The following is a 14,532-nucleotide window of genomic DNA, read 5'->3' as shown; positions in this document are numbered from 1 at the left end:
GAAGTGAAGAGGAACTAAAGAGTCTCTTGATGAGGCTGAAAGAGGAGAATGAAAAAGCTGGCTTACAACTCAACATTCAAAAAAGCTAAGATCATTGCATCAGGACTCATCACTTCATGGCAAATTGATGGGGGGAAAGTGGAAACAGTGACAGATTCTATTTTTTGGAGGGGTTCCAAAACCACTGTTGATAGTGATTGCAGCTATGAAATCAAAAGACATTTGTTCCTTGGAAGGAAAGCTATGACAAACCTAGACAGCATATTAAAAAGCAAAGACATCACATTGCTGACAAAGGGATAGTCAAAGCTATGGTTTTTCTAGTAGTCATGTACAAATGTAAGAGTTGGACGATAAAGAAGGTGAAACACTGAAGAACTGATGCTTTCAAATTTTAAGTGCTGGAGAAGACTCAAGAGTCCCCTGGACTGCAAAGAGATCAAACCAGTCAAAATTAAAGATAATCAACCCTGAACATTCATTGAAAGGACTGATGCTGAAGCTGAAGATCCAATACTTTGGCCACCTGATGCAAAGAGCCAGTCATCGGAAAAGACCCTGATGATGAGAAAGACTGAAGGCAAGAGGAAAAGGGAGCAGCAGAGGATGAGACAGTTAGATAGCATCACTGATCAATGGACATGGATTTGAGTGAACTCCGGGAGATAGTGGAGGACAGAGGAGCCTGGCATGCTGCAGTTCATGGGGTCGAAAAGAGTTGGAGACCACTTAAGGACTGAACAACAAAAACAACAAAAAGTTAACATACTGCTGGAGAAATTATTATTCAAACTGGATTTTTTTCAAAGGTATTTTAATGTTTTGTCTATAAGGGATTAATTTAAAATAAAACAATGGGGAAAGCTGAAATTAAAGTGCAAAGGTGTACTACAAAGATGACCAAAGGGAAGCAACAGTAGGAATGTTAATATTAGACTATATAAAACTCAAGGTAAAACATTGAAGGAAAAATAATACCAAGTGACCATGAATACATATGTACCTAAAAGAAAAAAATCTATAGCAACATCTGTCAGAAATCTATGAAAAAAATCAATAATTGTAGTTGAATACTTTAGTTCACCCCTCTTCAAATCATAAACCTGAATTAAACTTTCTCTTCACCTATTCTATAGGCCATATCTGGTTCCTGTCATCCTCTATATCACAACACTTCTGAAATCTTTAATTCCATTATCTTACTCATTAAATGCAGTATTCCATTTAGTCCAATCTAGACTCTCTATGGGGAGAAAGCAATGGCAACCCACTCCAGTTCTCTCGCCTGGAAAATCCTATGGACGGAGGAGCCTGGTAGGCTGCAGTCCATGGGGTAGCTAGGAGTCGGACACGACTGAGCAACTTCACTTTCACTTTCCACTTTCATGCATTGGAGAAGGAAATGGCAACCCACTCCAGTGTTCTTGCCTGGAGAACCCCAGGGACAGGGGAGCCTGGTGGGCTGCCATCTCTGGGGTCACATAGAGTCGGACACAACTGAAGCGACTTAGTAGCAGCAGCAGAAGACTCTCACCACTCCTTAAATGTTGGTGATCCCCTCATTCCCAACCTTGGTTTACTACTCTTATTGTATTCCTGTTCTCTAGGAACTTTCTTTCTCATTCAAATTTTCAAGTACTACTTACAGGCTGAAGATTGTTAAATCTCTTTCCCCCTCTAGATTATTCCTCCTCAAAGCAAACTTGTATATCTAGCTCTCACTATCATTTCTGCTTGATGGTCTCACAGATACACAGTTCTAACATGTTCTAATATAAGGCCTCCTGAGCAATCTGTATGAGGGTCAAAAAGCAACAGTTAGAACCGTATGTGGAACAACAAACTGGTTCCAAATCAGGAAAGGAGTATGTCAAGGCTGTATATTGCTACCTTGTTTATTTAACTTATATGCAAAGTACATCATGAGAAATGATGGACTGGATGAAGCACAAGCTGGAATCAAGATTGCCAGGAGAAATATCAATAACCTCAGATATGGAGATATACCACACTTATGGCAGAAATCAAAGAACTAAAGAGCCTCTTGATGAAAGAGAAAGAGGAGAGTGAAAAAGTTAGCTTAAAACTCCACATTCAGAAAACTAAGATCATGGCATCTGGTCCCATCACTTCATGGCAAATGGATGGGGAAACAGTGGAAACAGTGGCTGACTTTACTTTGCCAGACACAAATTGGCAGACTCCAAAATTGCAGCAGATGGTGACTGCAGCAATCAAATTAAAAGATGCTAACTCCTTGGAAGAAAAGTTATGACCAACCTAGACAGCATATTAAAAAGCAGAGACATCACTTTGCCAAAAAATGTCCATCTAGTCAAAGCTATGGTTTTTCCAATAATCATGTATGGATATGAGAGTTGGACTATAAAGAAAGCTGAGCACCAAAGAATTTATGCTTTTGAACCGTGTTGTTGTAGAAGACTCTTGAGAGTCCACTGGACAGCAAGAAGATCCATCCAGTCCATTCTAAAGGAAATCAGTTCTGACTATTCATTGGAAGGACTGATGCTGAAGCTGAAAGTCCAATACTTTGGCCACCTGATGCGAAGAACTGGCTCATTTGAAAAGACCTCAATGCTGGGAAAGATTGAGGGCAGAAGGAGAAGGGGACGATGGAGGATGAGATAATTGGATGGACAACAGTTTGAGTAAACTCCCGGAGTTGGTGATGGACAGGGAAACTTGGTATGCTGAAGTCTATGGGGTCGTAGAGTCAGACAAGACTGAGCGACTGAACTCAACTGAACTGAACTGAATATAAGGCCTCATTTCTCACTGTGCTATGGAAATAACCTCCCCACTGGTCCCTCTCTCACCCCAGGCTTCTTCTCCTACTGCTGACAGAGTGATATTAAAGTCAAATCCGATTATGTCGCCATAGTCCCCACATTTGAGTGTTTCAAGTATTTGGAATTACTTAACATGGAGTACCAGCCTTTCTGTGATTTGTCTATTGCCCAGTTCTCTGGTATCACCTTCTGTCAATTTTGCCTCTCATTTTCTCCCCACTTCATGCTGTTTCTTTGCTTGTACAATCTTACTTAGATAAATTGCACCACTAGTCATTTTCATCTAAGTCTACTTGACAGACCTCCAAATCGGAACAGTACTTCTACACTCCTACATATACCATTGTCCTTTCTACATAATAGTATATTTGTTTCATTTTTTTCTCTTCCCTTCAACTTAGAGCTTTTAGAAAGTATAGAGGATAAGAAAAACAAGACAAGGAATAATAAATGGCAACCCACTCCAGTACTCTTGCCTAGAAAATTCCATTGATGGAGGAGCCTGGTGGGCTACAGTCCATGGGGTCACAAAGAGTTGGACACGACTGAGTGACTTCACTTTCACTTTCAGCATGTACTATAAAGATGCTATGATAAGAGCAATTTTTATCCATATGACATAGCTGGTACTATGAAAACTCAGAGAATTAAGCACCTAATCCACATAGAGTATCCCCAGGGAAAGAAGAAACCTGAAATGAATTCTGAAGAGTCAGTTGGAATTATAAGTGGAGACTGAATGAGTAGTTGGTAAAGAAAGGTTGTAAGGAGGGAGAACCTGGCCACTGTGAAAGTCACACGAGGACCACATAGTTGAATAACAGAGCTCCATGCAAGTGTGAAATGATAAGTTTGGGTCAGGTGGCAAGGATTAAATACGAAAGAGTCCTGTGTCCCCATGAATTCAAATTTGAATTTTATCCTGTAAAGACCCAGGCTATAAAATGCTTATTTGACTTTATATTTGATTGTCTTACCTTTAATCATCAAATTACTCTTAATTCCAACTCCTAAATCTTGAATCTATGGATGCTCTCACAGATTTATTCTGTGGTAGCTTTGATTTCCGGGGTTTTATTTGAATTAATGGTGTGTTCCCTGATGTCACAGGAGGATAAGCATAGAAGAAAGAAATACCAAAAATTGGCAGCCGCCATCTCCTGAGCATTCACACTGCCCTTGTGTTGGAAACTTTTAAAATGTAAGTGACATCTAAGATGGAAACACAGATAGTTCCTGAATTCAATCCACCTCTTGAGAAGAACAATTAATGTCTATTCAGAAAGAAAACAGCACTAAGAGAATCCTAGACCATGGAGGTGAGGCTGAAATACCCCCCTGAACCTCAGAGATCAAGGCAAATTGCATTAGAAGCTGAGAGAAGCAGCTGCATGTTGATCTCAATGACCCTCCCCTAATGATAGGGACAGAATGAAGGGACAAAATAGGTGATTAAACAGTTAATCCCACTAGGGGAATATAGGTAGAAAAAGATGGAAAACTCCTGTAAATTAAGCATTACTAGAGAAAGCAGGTTTGCTTAACCATAAAACCAAGCCGGCTTGCTTAGCAACAAAACCATGCAGCAGAAACACGAGTCATGTCCCCAGACAATAAAACAATGGTGGCATGAGACCCACATCCTTCCCAATAAGCTCAATAAGTTAATGACCCCCCCACACACAGGCTCTGTGAACACAACAGTCATTTATGGGAAGGTGACTTTTCAAAATGAAAGACCCTCATTGTACTGAGACTTGAAAATATTTTCCCAAAGTGCTATGACAGTCCCGCCCTAACCATATAGGAAGGGACAAGTAAAGTCCACTGCCCTGTGTGAGGGAAGAACTAATGATGGAAACAAGATGTCTACTCAAGAAAGACAAAGAAGATCTTCCATGCCCCACTTTTCCTTTGGTTATAAAACTATAGCCCACTAGGTTCTCAAGGTGTAGCATTTCTCACTCACCAACTTGTAAGTCTCAAAAGCATCCTATTCTAGTAAGTCTCTTCTCACCTACCACTTCATTTTTGCTGGACTCTTTGCATTGACACATAAAATACTGTGGTGCCAGAACTCTTTGGAGTTCTGGAAACGACACCTATTGGTTTCACTAAGACAGTACAACATTATACACAGAGGTCCCTGACCCCTGGTTGCTCCAGTGGGAAAAGAGAACCCAGCGAGGAAAATCAGTCACCTTCAACATTGGGAAGCTGCTTTGTGGGAGCCCCTACTTTGATTTCTTACCATGGGAATTGAGAGGAATCTATGGGATCCAGTCGCTGAGAATTTGACTATAACAGAGAAGGAGGGAGGGCTTGTAACACCAAAACACAGATCTTGGCAGATAGTCCTTTAATGCCTGAGGAGCAACCCCAACCAGCAGCTTCACTTGTCAGCAGAACCAAATCAGGGGTACACTCTGACCAGATAATTAGTTGGAGGGGGTGCAGATTTGACTGATTCAGATCCTCAAGGAGTTTTATCAGTTGTAGAGCCCATTTGCCCATACCCAGGCAAGATGGTGAGTCAGAGGCCCCTGGCAGCCTCATCTGACCAGAACAGCTAGGGACAGCTCCTGGAAGCTGTGGTACAGTGGTGCTCAAGCCAAGAGGCAGGTGGACAAGCAGAGCAGATCAACCCCAGAGCAAAGCCAATACCAGTCATGGGATCTTCCCCTGCAGGCACAGACAAGAAGATTAATTCATAGCCAAGGCTGAGGGTAGCTCCTGGTCTCTCTCTAACCTGACAACCTCTTTGGAAAATTGAAAATAGCCTGAAGAGGCCCAACCCCCTCCCTCCCAGGCATAGGGGCTGAAACATAGTTTCACCCACTGTGAATAGTGTCCTCTGACTCCAACTGAATCAGAAGGGCTAGCAAAATTACCTGAAAGCTGTACAGCACAGACACACTCAAGCTGAGCAAAAAGCAAACAGAACTGGAGAGCAAAGCCAGTGGCACTGTTTAGCCAAGGAACTTGGGTGTGGGTCAGATTGAGTTAAGATCACGAGAGCTTTACTGGTTTTAGAGCAGCTTCTCTTACTGTCTGGGCAGGGAATCTAATTAATAGTCTTGCTCATCATTGAATACAGCCTCAACCCATCCTTCCAGGGAACTTAACAAGAGCACAGGGGAAGGTACATGGCCCATGCAATAGCCCCACATACAGTGGCACTTGAACAGAGAACACAACCCGTAACTTCCCGTGTAGAGCAAAATCAGTGGCCTCACCCAACCAGGGAATTCAGTGCATACTCAGGCCTTATTCAGGCACCCAATGAACTGCATACATCCAGGGCCCTGGCCTGTTTCTCTGCCAGGAGAGGGAAACTAATTCATAGCCCCATCTGCTATATCTGCTACATTAAGTCCCAACTATCTAGTTCAGTTCAGTTCAGTTCAGTCGCTCAGTCGTTTCTGACTCTGTGACCCCATGAACTGCAGCACACCAGGCCTCCCTGTCCATCACCAACTCCTGGAGTCCACCCAAACCCATGTGCGTTGAGTCGGTGATGCCATCCAACCATCTCATCCTCTGTCATCCCCTTCTGCTGCCCTTAATCTTTCTCAGCATCAGGGTCTTTTCAAATGAGTCAGTTCTTCACATCAGGTCGCCAAAGTATTGGAGTTTCAGCTTCAACATCAGTCCTTCCAATGAACACCCAGGACTGATCTCCTTTAGGATGGACTGGTTGGATCTCCTTGCAGTCCAAGGGACTCTCAAGAGTCTTCTCCAACACCACAGTTCAAAAGCATCAATTCTTCTGTGCTCAGCTTTCTTTATAGTCCAACTCTCACATCCATACATGACCACTGGAAAAACCATAGCCTTGACTAGATGGACCTTTGTTGTAGGCCTGATCAAAGAATTCAAGCAACTATGGAGCCCATTCAACATCCTCACTTGTGTAAGGAACAAAGATAGCAGTCCTATCCAGCTGCTCTCAGCTGGTGGCACAACCCGCAATCCATGTCCTCAGTTGCCTGGCACAAGTAGATCATAATAACAGGAATTACCTGCACAAAGACTTTAGTGGCAGACTCACCCAGAAACCAAAACTGAGCAGCCTGGTGAAGAACTGTCACTGACAAAGCAAGCCTGTAAAGTCTGCAAGGGCAGCCCTATTAATCATATGCACAGAAATCAACACAAGGAACTAAGGATCACAAAAAGTCAGGTAAATATGATACCACCAAAGGAAACTAATAAAACTCAGATAACTAAGTCTAAATAAATGGAGATCTGTGAACTGTCTGATAAATCAATAAAGAATTCAGAATAATCCTTTTAAGGAAGTTTAGTAACCTACATGAAAAAAAAATTGATGTCTTTTTTTATTATAGAGCACTGGAATGCAAAAGTAGGAAGTCAAGATACCTGGAGTAACAGGCAAATTTGGCCTTGGAGTACAAAACAGGCAGGTCAAAGGCTAACAGAGTTTTGCCAAGAAAACGCACTGGTCACAGCAAACACCCTCTTCCAACAACACCAGAGAAGACTCTACACATGGACATCACCAGATGGTCAATACTGAAACAAAATTAAGAAATATAATAATCTATTATTAATAATCTGATATAAAACATATAAATTGTAATAGCAATAACTGAGGAGAAGTACAAAGAATACAAATTCTATGAAGTTACTTGCTATTAATTTAATATAGGGTGTTACAAGCTGGATTTAGAAAAGACCAGAGATCAAAATGCCAACATCTCTTGGATCATAGACAAAACAAGAGAATTGCAGAAGAACATCTACTTCTGATTCACTGACTATGCTAAAGCCTTTGACTGTGTGGATCAAACAAACTGGAAAATTCTTAAACAGATGGGAATACCAGACCACCTTACCTGCCTCCTGCGAAACCTGTATGCAGGTCAAAAAGCAACCATTAAAACTGGACATGGAACAATGGACTGGTTCAAAATTGGGAAAGGAATACGTCAAGGCTGTATATTATCACCCTGCTTATTTAACTTCTATGCAGAGTACATCACACAAAATGCCCACACAAAGCACAAACAGGAATCAAGATTGCTGGGAGAAATATAAATAACTTCAGATATGCAGATGACACCACCGTCATGGCAGAAAGTGAAGAGGAACTAAAGAGCCTCTTGATGAAAGTGAAAGAGGAGAATGGAAAAGTTGGCTTAAAACTCAGCATTCAGAAAACAAAGATCATGGCATCCAGTTCCATCACTTCATGGCAAATAGATGGGGAAACAATGGAAACAGTGACAGACTTTATTTTCTTGGGGTCCAAAATCACTGTAGATGGTGATTGCAGCCATGAAATTAAAAGATGTTTGCTCCTTGGAAGAAAAGTTATGACAAAGCTAGATAACATATTAAGAAGCAGAGACATTACTTTGCCAACAAAGTTCCATCTAGTCAAAGCTATGTTTTTTCCAGTAGTCATGTATGGATGTGAGAGTTGGACCATAAAGAAGGCTGAGAGCCAAAGGATTCTTGTTTTTGAACTGTGGTGTTGGAGAAGACTCTTGAGAGTCCCTTGGACTTCAGGGAGATCAAAACAGTCAATCCTAAAGGAAATCAGTCCTGAATATTCATTGGAAAGACTGGTGCTGAAACTGAAGCTCCAATACTTTGGCCACCTGATGGGAAGAGCTGACTCATTTGAAAAAACCCTGATGCTGGGAAAGATTGAAGGCAGGAGGAGAAGTGGATGACAGAGGACAAGTTGGTTGGATGACTCAATGGAAATGAGTTTGACCAAACTATGGGAGATGGGAAAGGACAGGGAAGCCTGGTGTGCTGCAGTCCATGCGGTTGCAAAGAGTCAGACACACCTGAGAGACTGGACAATAAACAAATTTTATGTAATTCTCATGGAAAACACTGCAGGTGGTGCTAGAGGTAAAGAACCCATCTGCCAATGCAGAAGACATAAGAGACAGGGGTTCAATGTCTGAATTGGGAAGATCCCCTGGAGAAGGGCATGGCCACACACTCCAGCATCTTGCCTGAAGAATCCCATACCTGGTGCACTACAGTTGATTGTTGCAAGAGACTGAAGCAACTGAGCACATGGAAAACACAGGGAAAATCTTACATTAATTACACAAAAGAACTTGATAAAGAAGTCAAAGTATGTTGATTCCAAAGACAAAACAAAACAGAACAAAAAGCGGGATATGAAACAGAGATTGTTGAAGCTACCAAACAACCAGAAAGCAACTAATAATATTTTGTTGTAGTAAGCCCTTACAGCTTCCTAGGTGGTTCAGTGGTAAAACATCTGCCTGCCAAGGCAGTAGATGCAAGAGACACAGGTTTGATCCCTGGGTCAGAAAGATCCCTGAGTGTAGAAAATGGCAATTCACTCCAGTATTCTTGCCTGGAAAATTCCATGGACAGAGGAACCTGGTGGGCTACAGTCCATGGGGTTGCAAAGAGTCAGACATGACTGAGCACAAGCACACACAAGCCCTTACCTATCAGTAATTGTTTTAAATATAAACAGATTAAATTATCCAATTCAAAGACATAGTGTCAATGAGTGGATGAAAAAAAAAAAAGATTCAACAACCACTGTCTCTAGGAGACTCACTTTGACTGTAAGGACAGAGATTGAAAGTAAAGGGATGGAAAAAGACATTTCAAACAATGGTAACTAAAAGAAAGTAGGAATAGTTTACATTGATTACATCAGAAAAAACAGACAAAACTAAAAATGGCAAAAAAAAAAAAAAAGAGAGAGAGAGAGAAAGAAACAAGGAAAGTCATTATATAAAGGTAAAGCAGTCAATACAACAAACTGATATAACAATTTATGAGCCCAACATCAGAGCATATAAATATATAAAGCAACAGCTAACAGAGCTAATGAGAAAAATAAACAGTATAATAATTATAAACAATAATATTTGAAGACTTTTTACCACTCTCAACAATGGATAGATTATCCACACAGAGAATCAATACGGAAACGGTAGATTTGAACAAACTCAAAGGATCATAAAGGGCAACACAGAACAACTATGTTTTTCAAAAAACTGTGAAACCTAGAAGAAATGGAAAAATTCTTAGAAGCATAAAACTTATTAAGACTGAATCAAGAAGTAGAAAATTTGAATATACCAATTACTAGTGGAGATTGAATTAAATTAGTAATAAAAAAAATCCCCCAATGAGATGGGTTCACTGGTGAATTTTACCAAACATTTCAAGAAGAATTAACACCGATCCTTCTCAAAGTCTTCCCAAAAAATCAAAGAGGAGGGAACACTCTCTAACTGATTTTATGAGGCCAGCATTATCTTGATACTAAAATCAGAAAAGGAGATTACTAAAAAAGAAAGCTACAGGCCAATATCCTTGATGAATATAGATGCAAAAGTTCTCAATAAGATAGTAGCAAATTAAACTCAGCACATATGAAAAGCATAATTCACCAGTGATCAATCTATGGAAAGGGAAAAAAAATGTTTGCAAACCATACATCTGATAAGGAGTTAATAACCAAGACCTATAGAAAAGATCCTACAACAACAATAAAAATGCAATTGAAAAACTGAGAGAAGGACCTGAATACATATTTCTCCAAAGAAAATAAACAAAAGAGCAACAGGTACATGACAAGATCCTTAACGTCATTAGTTATTAGGGGAATGCAAATTCAAACCACAATGAGATATCACCTTATACCTGTGAGAACAGCAATCACAAAAAGATAAGATAATAATGCTGGCAAGGATGTGGAAAAAAGATAACCCTTTTATGATATTGGTGAGATTGTAAATTGATACAGCTACTGTAGAAAACAGTATTCAGGATCCTCAAAAAAATTAAAAATAGAATTACCTTATGATACCAAAATTCCACTCTTGGGAATATACCCAAAGCTAATAAAAACAATACCTTGAAAAGATATCTGCAGCCCCATGTTCATAGTATTTATAAAACCAAGATAGGAAAGCAACCTGTGTCCATCCATCAGTGAATGGCTAAAGAAACTGTGAAATATATAAATAAGAATGCTATTTAAGCATGAAAAAACAAAGAAATCCTATCATTGGCAACAACATGAATAGACCTTGAGGGCATTATGCCAAGTGAAATAAGTCAGACAGAGAAAGACAAATAGTGTGTGATCTCACTTATATATGGATTATAAAACAAAAACAAAAAAACTCATAGAAAAAGATATCAGACTTGTAGCTACCAGGAGTGGGGTGGGGTAATGTGGTATGGAATTGGAGAAAGGTGGTCACAAGATACAAACTAAAATTATAGGATAAATAACTACTAGGGGTATAATGTACTACAATGTAACAACTATATTTAACAATGTTATATGATATACAGGGAAGTTTTCAAGAGGAAATTTTTTTTCTTCTTTTCTCCTCTTTTTCTTTTATTGTGTCTACATGACAAGATAGATGTTTACTGAATTTATTGTGGTAATCATTTCACAATATATGCAAATTAAATCATCATGCTATATGCCTCAAATGTATACAGTTATTATGTCAATCATTCCTCAATAAAAAACAATTTAAAGTAATCATAAAAGTAAAAGATCACAGAAGTTCCCTACAACCCACCCAGAATAAGTATCAAAAGAACTCTTCAAGCTGTAGAAACGTTAGTAAGAGAGGTTAAGGATTGAGACCCCACAACTAGTAAGCGGTGGTTTTAACCTCATGCTGTCTGACTCTAAAGAATGCACACTTCCTGCTTTGTGACAAGGACTCCTAGAACTAATCAAAGAATATCAGGAAATGGCAAAAAAGTAGGATGTATCTTAGCTACTAAAGACAGCAAAACTGGAATTGATGGTAGTATGTGAAAATGTGTCTATGATAAGTTAAATTCAAAAACACACATGTTAAAACTATAACAGATGAAATAAAATGATGATTAACTGGACATTAATGACAGAAGAGCCTTTTAATACACAGCTTAAAGAAAAATGGTTAAAATTTTAGAAAATGTTCATCTGCAGCCAGCGTGCTTGTTGTCCCTAGACCATTGCACATATTGAAGCTCTCAACCCTTCCCAGCCATGCAACTTCTTTTGACTGACACCACCTAAAGGACCTCTAAGATCAGGTAAATTTCTCTTATAATGTACAACCTTATTATAAAATAAAAGGAAAGCTGTGTTTCTAAGAAATAAAACTGCTTACTAAGAAAATTAACATATGTTACTCATCCTTTCTCATTTCTTAGAAAACATATTTCACAACACAGAGTACTTACGATCACAGCATCATATTTCATAAGATACATACTCATCATTTTCTGGGTTTTGCCTAGAATTGACAGGCATACGCATATCTTTTGGAATTTGTTTTTTCCTTTGTAAATCAAACTTCCACACAAGGGAAAACTTTGAAAGAAGGTGGTTAGAGACAAATTGTGTTGGGTGAATTCTAATATTTACTGTACAGATGAACAGATGATTCTCATCTAACATATATTTTTATGACCATCATAGAGTGAACAGAGAATCTAGTTGTACACTTTTTTTTTTTTGGAAAATTCTTTATATATTTGTTACTGAAAAGTTTAAGTAAATATACACATAGAGATTTAAATTCAGTTTTGGATTTTAACTAGCCATGTTTTGTGATTGCTTTATATTTTATTAAACAATCTACTAGATCCTTCCTCTTTTCTCTTTTCTAGACTAACATAAAATTTGCAAAAGAAAATTTTCCTCTGTCATTTGGAATTTAAATACTTAGATATTGAGTATTATTCTTTTGCACTTGGAGACTATAGACTTCCCTTAAAACCAGTAACCTGAATTCAGTAAAAGTCACCAGGAATGTAGACTGGGAGATTAAATCTAAGAGCAAATAGGACCACGGCTTCATCTAACTAATCAAATGGAAAAAAAAAGAAAAGAATAGAAAACTCAGTTATGGATGTAGGTTTTCTACATTGCAATATTAAAGGAAGTCTTTTTCCCAGTTCAAGTTCTTTTCCACTTCTATTGATTTTTCAGGATTTTTTTAAGGTCCATTTACAAGCAAGCCACAATAATTACGAACTCCACAAAGCTAAACACTCATTCATTTTATATCTTCAGCACCTCAAATTTTCTCTTAGTAAATGGAAAACAAGTATTTGTTGAAAATAGAAAGGAATGAATAATCAGTAATTAAAAACTCAGATACAATACTATAAAATATTAAGTGCAAGAAGACTATTAGTCTCATTCTGATAAACATTTCTAGAGTAAATTTTTACTGTTATTTAAATTCCACTTGTTTCATCTTAATGGGTACTTCAGCAAATGTAAGTGTTGATAAATGTTTTAACTAAAGCTATCAGGAAACCAGTACAATACAAGCTAAATTTTCTTAACATAAATTACTAATAGAACTTATTTTGACTCACATTGATACAAACTGAAATAAAAATTTAAAAATGAATTGTTATATTTTATGCATAACAATTCTTATGAAAATAACTAATTATTAAAAATTAATAAATTAAGATATCCTTTTTGTTTAATGAATTTGCATATAGCATGTTTACTATAAAAATATTGACTTCAATTTCTTGAAGTGTTTTTTTTTTTTTTTTTCAAAAAACTATCTACTTTCATAAATCAGTCATTAGACATACATGCCATTCCGTATTGTCATCTTCTTTGCCAAGAGTTAGCAACTTGGCGAGTGGATTTCCAGGGAGACCAGTGTCACTCTCAGGAGATGGGTGTCCATGCTGCACCAGAAGTTCACTGCTTGGCGTGGGAGGATGTGACCTTTTAAAACTTTGGTTGAGAATCTGGTGGTCAAGGGTCATGAAGGGTTTTACTTGCTGTCGCTGAACCTTCTGTAGCTGAGTCCTTGCAGGACTTTCCAAGTGTGCTGGGACCTACCAAATAGACACCAAACATATGCAATGTGTAGCATCATCTGGTAAAGAAGTTCCACTTTTGACAACTGAATTATGACAGTAAACACTATAATGGCCAGTTTCTTTCTTATTTATGATCTATACCTCTGTCATAATCTACATAAGATATTAATGGATTATAGTTTTAAGGAATAATTTAAACTTTACTAGAATATTTTAGTAAATATTCAAGGGATTAGGTCTGATAGACAGGGATTAGATTCAAGGGATTAGATCTGATAGACAGAGTACCTGATGAACTATGGATGGAGGTTTGTGACTCTGTACAGGAGGCAGGGATCAAGACCATCCCCAAGGAAAAGAAATGCAAAAAGGAAAAATGGTTGTCTGAGGAGGCCTTACAAATAGCTGTGAAGTGAAGAGAAGTGAAAAGATAGAAGATAAGAGAAATAGAAGAGAAGTGACAGGCAAAGGAGAAAAAGAAAGATATACCCATTTGAATGCAGAGTTCCAAAAAATAGCAAGAAGAGATAAGAAAGCCTTCCTCAGTGATCAGTACAAAGAAATAGAGGAAAACAATAGAATAGAAGAGTCTAAAGATCTCTTCAAGAAAATTAGAGATACCAAGGGAACATTTCATGCAAAGATGGGCTCAATAAAGGACAGAAATGGTATGGACCTAACAGAAACAGAAGATATTAAGAAGAGTTGGCAACAATACACAGAAGAACTATACAAATATGATCTTTACGACCCAGATAATCATGATGGTGTGATCAGACATCCTTGAATGCGAAGTCAGGTGGGCCTTAGGAAACATCACTACAAATAAAGCTAGGGAGGTGATGGAATTCCAGTTGAGTTACTTCAAATC

General features: G+C 38.4%; 1 protein-coding gene across 2 annotated transcripts in view; it reads right to left on the bottom strand.

Annotated features, from left to right (window-relative positions):
* TFEC (transcription factor EC) overlaps positions 1-14,532 on the bottom strand; it is a 107,403-nt gene that overhangs the window by 54,537 nt on the left and 38,334 nt on the right. For both annotated transcript variants that reach the window (XM_040260141.1, XM_040260143.1), the window contains exon 2: positions 13,425-13,676. In XM_040260141.1, the coding sequence (XP_040116075.1) occupies positions 13,425-13,604 (180 nt within the window). In that variant the 5' untranslated portion in view covers positions 13,605-13,676. The remainder of the gene's footprint in view (positions 1-13,424; positions 13,677-14,532) is intronic.

The sequence above is a fragment of the Oryx dammah genome, unplaced genomic scaffold (assembly GCF_014754425.2).
Source record: "Oryx dammah isolate SB20612 unplaced genomic scaffold, SCBI_Odam_1.1 HiC_scaffold_18, whole genome shotgun sequence".
NCBI classification, from domain to species: domain Eukaryota; kingdom Metazoa; phylum Chordata; class Mammalia; order Artiodactyla; family Bovidae; genus Oryx; species Oryx dammah.
The sequence above is the reverse complement of the archived record's forward strand: the minus strand, read 5'-3'. Positions and strand labels throughout refer to the sequence as shown.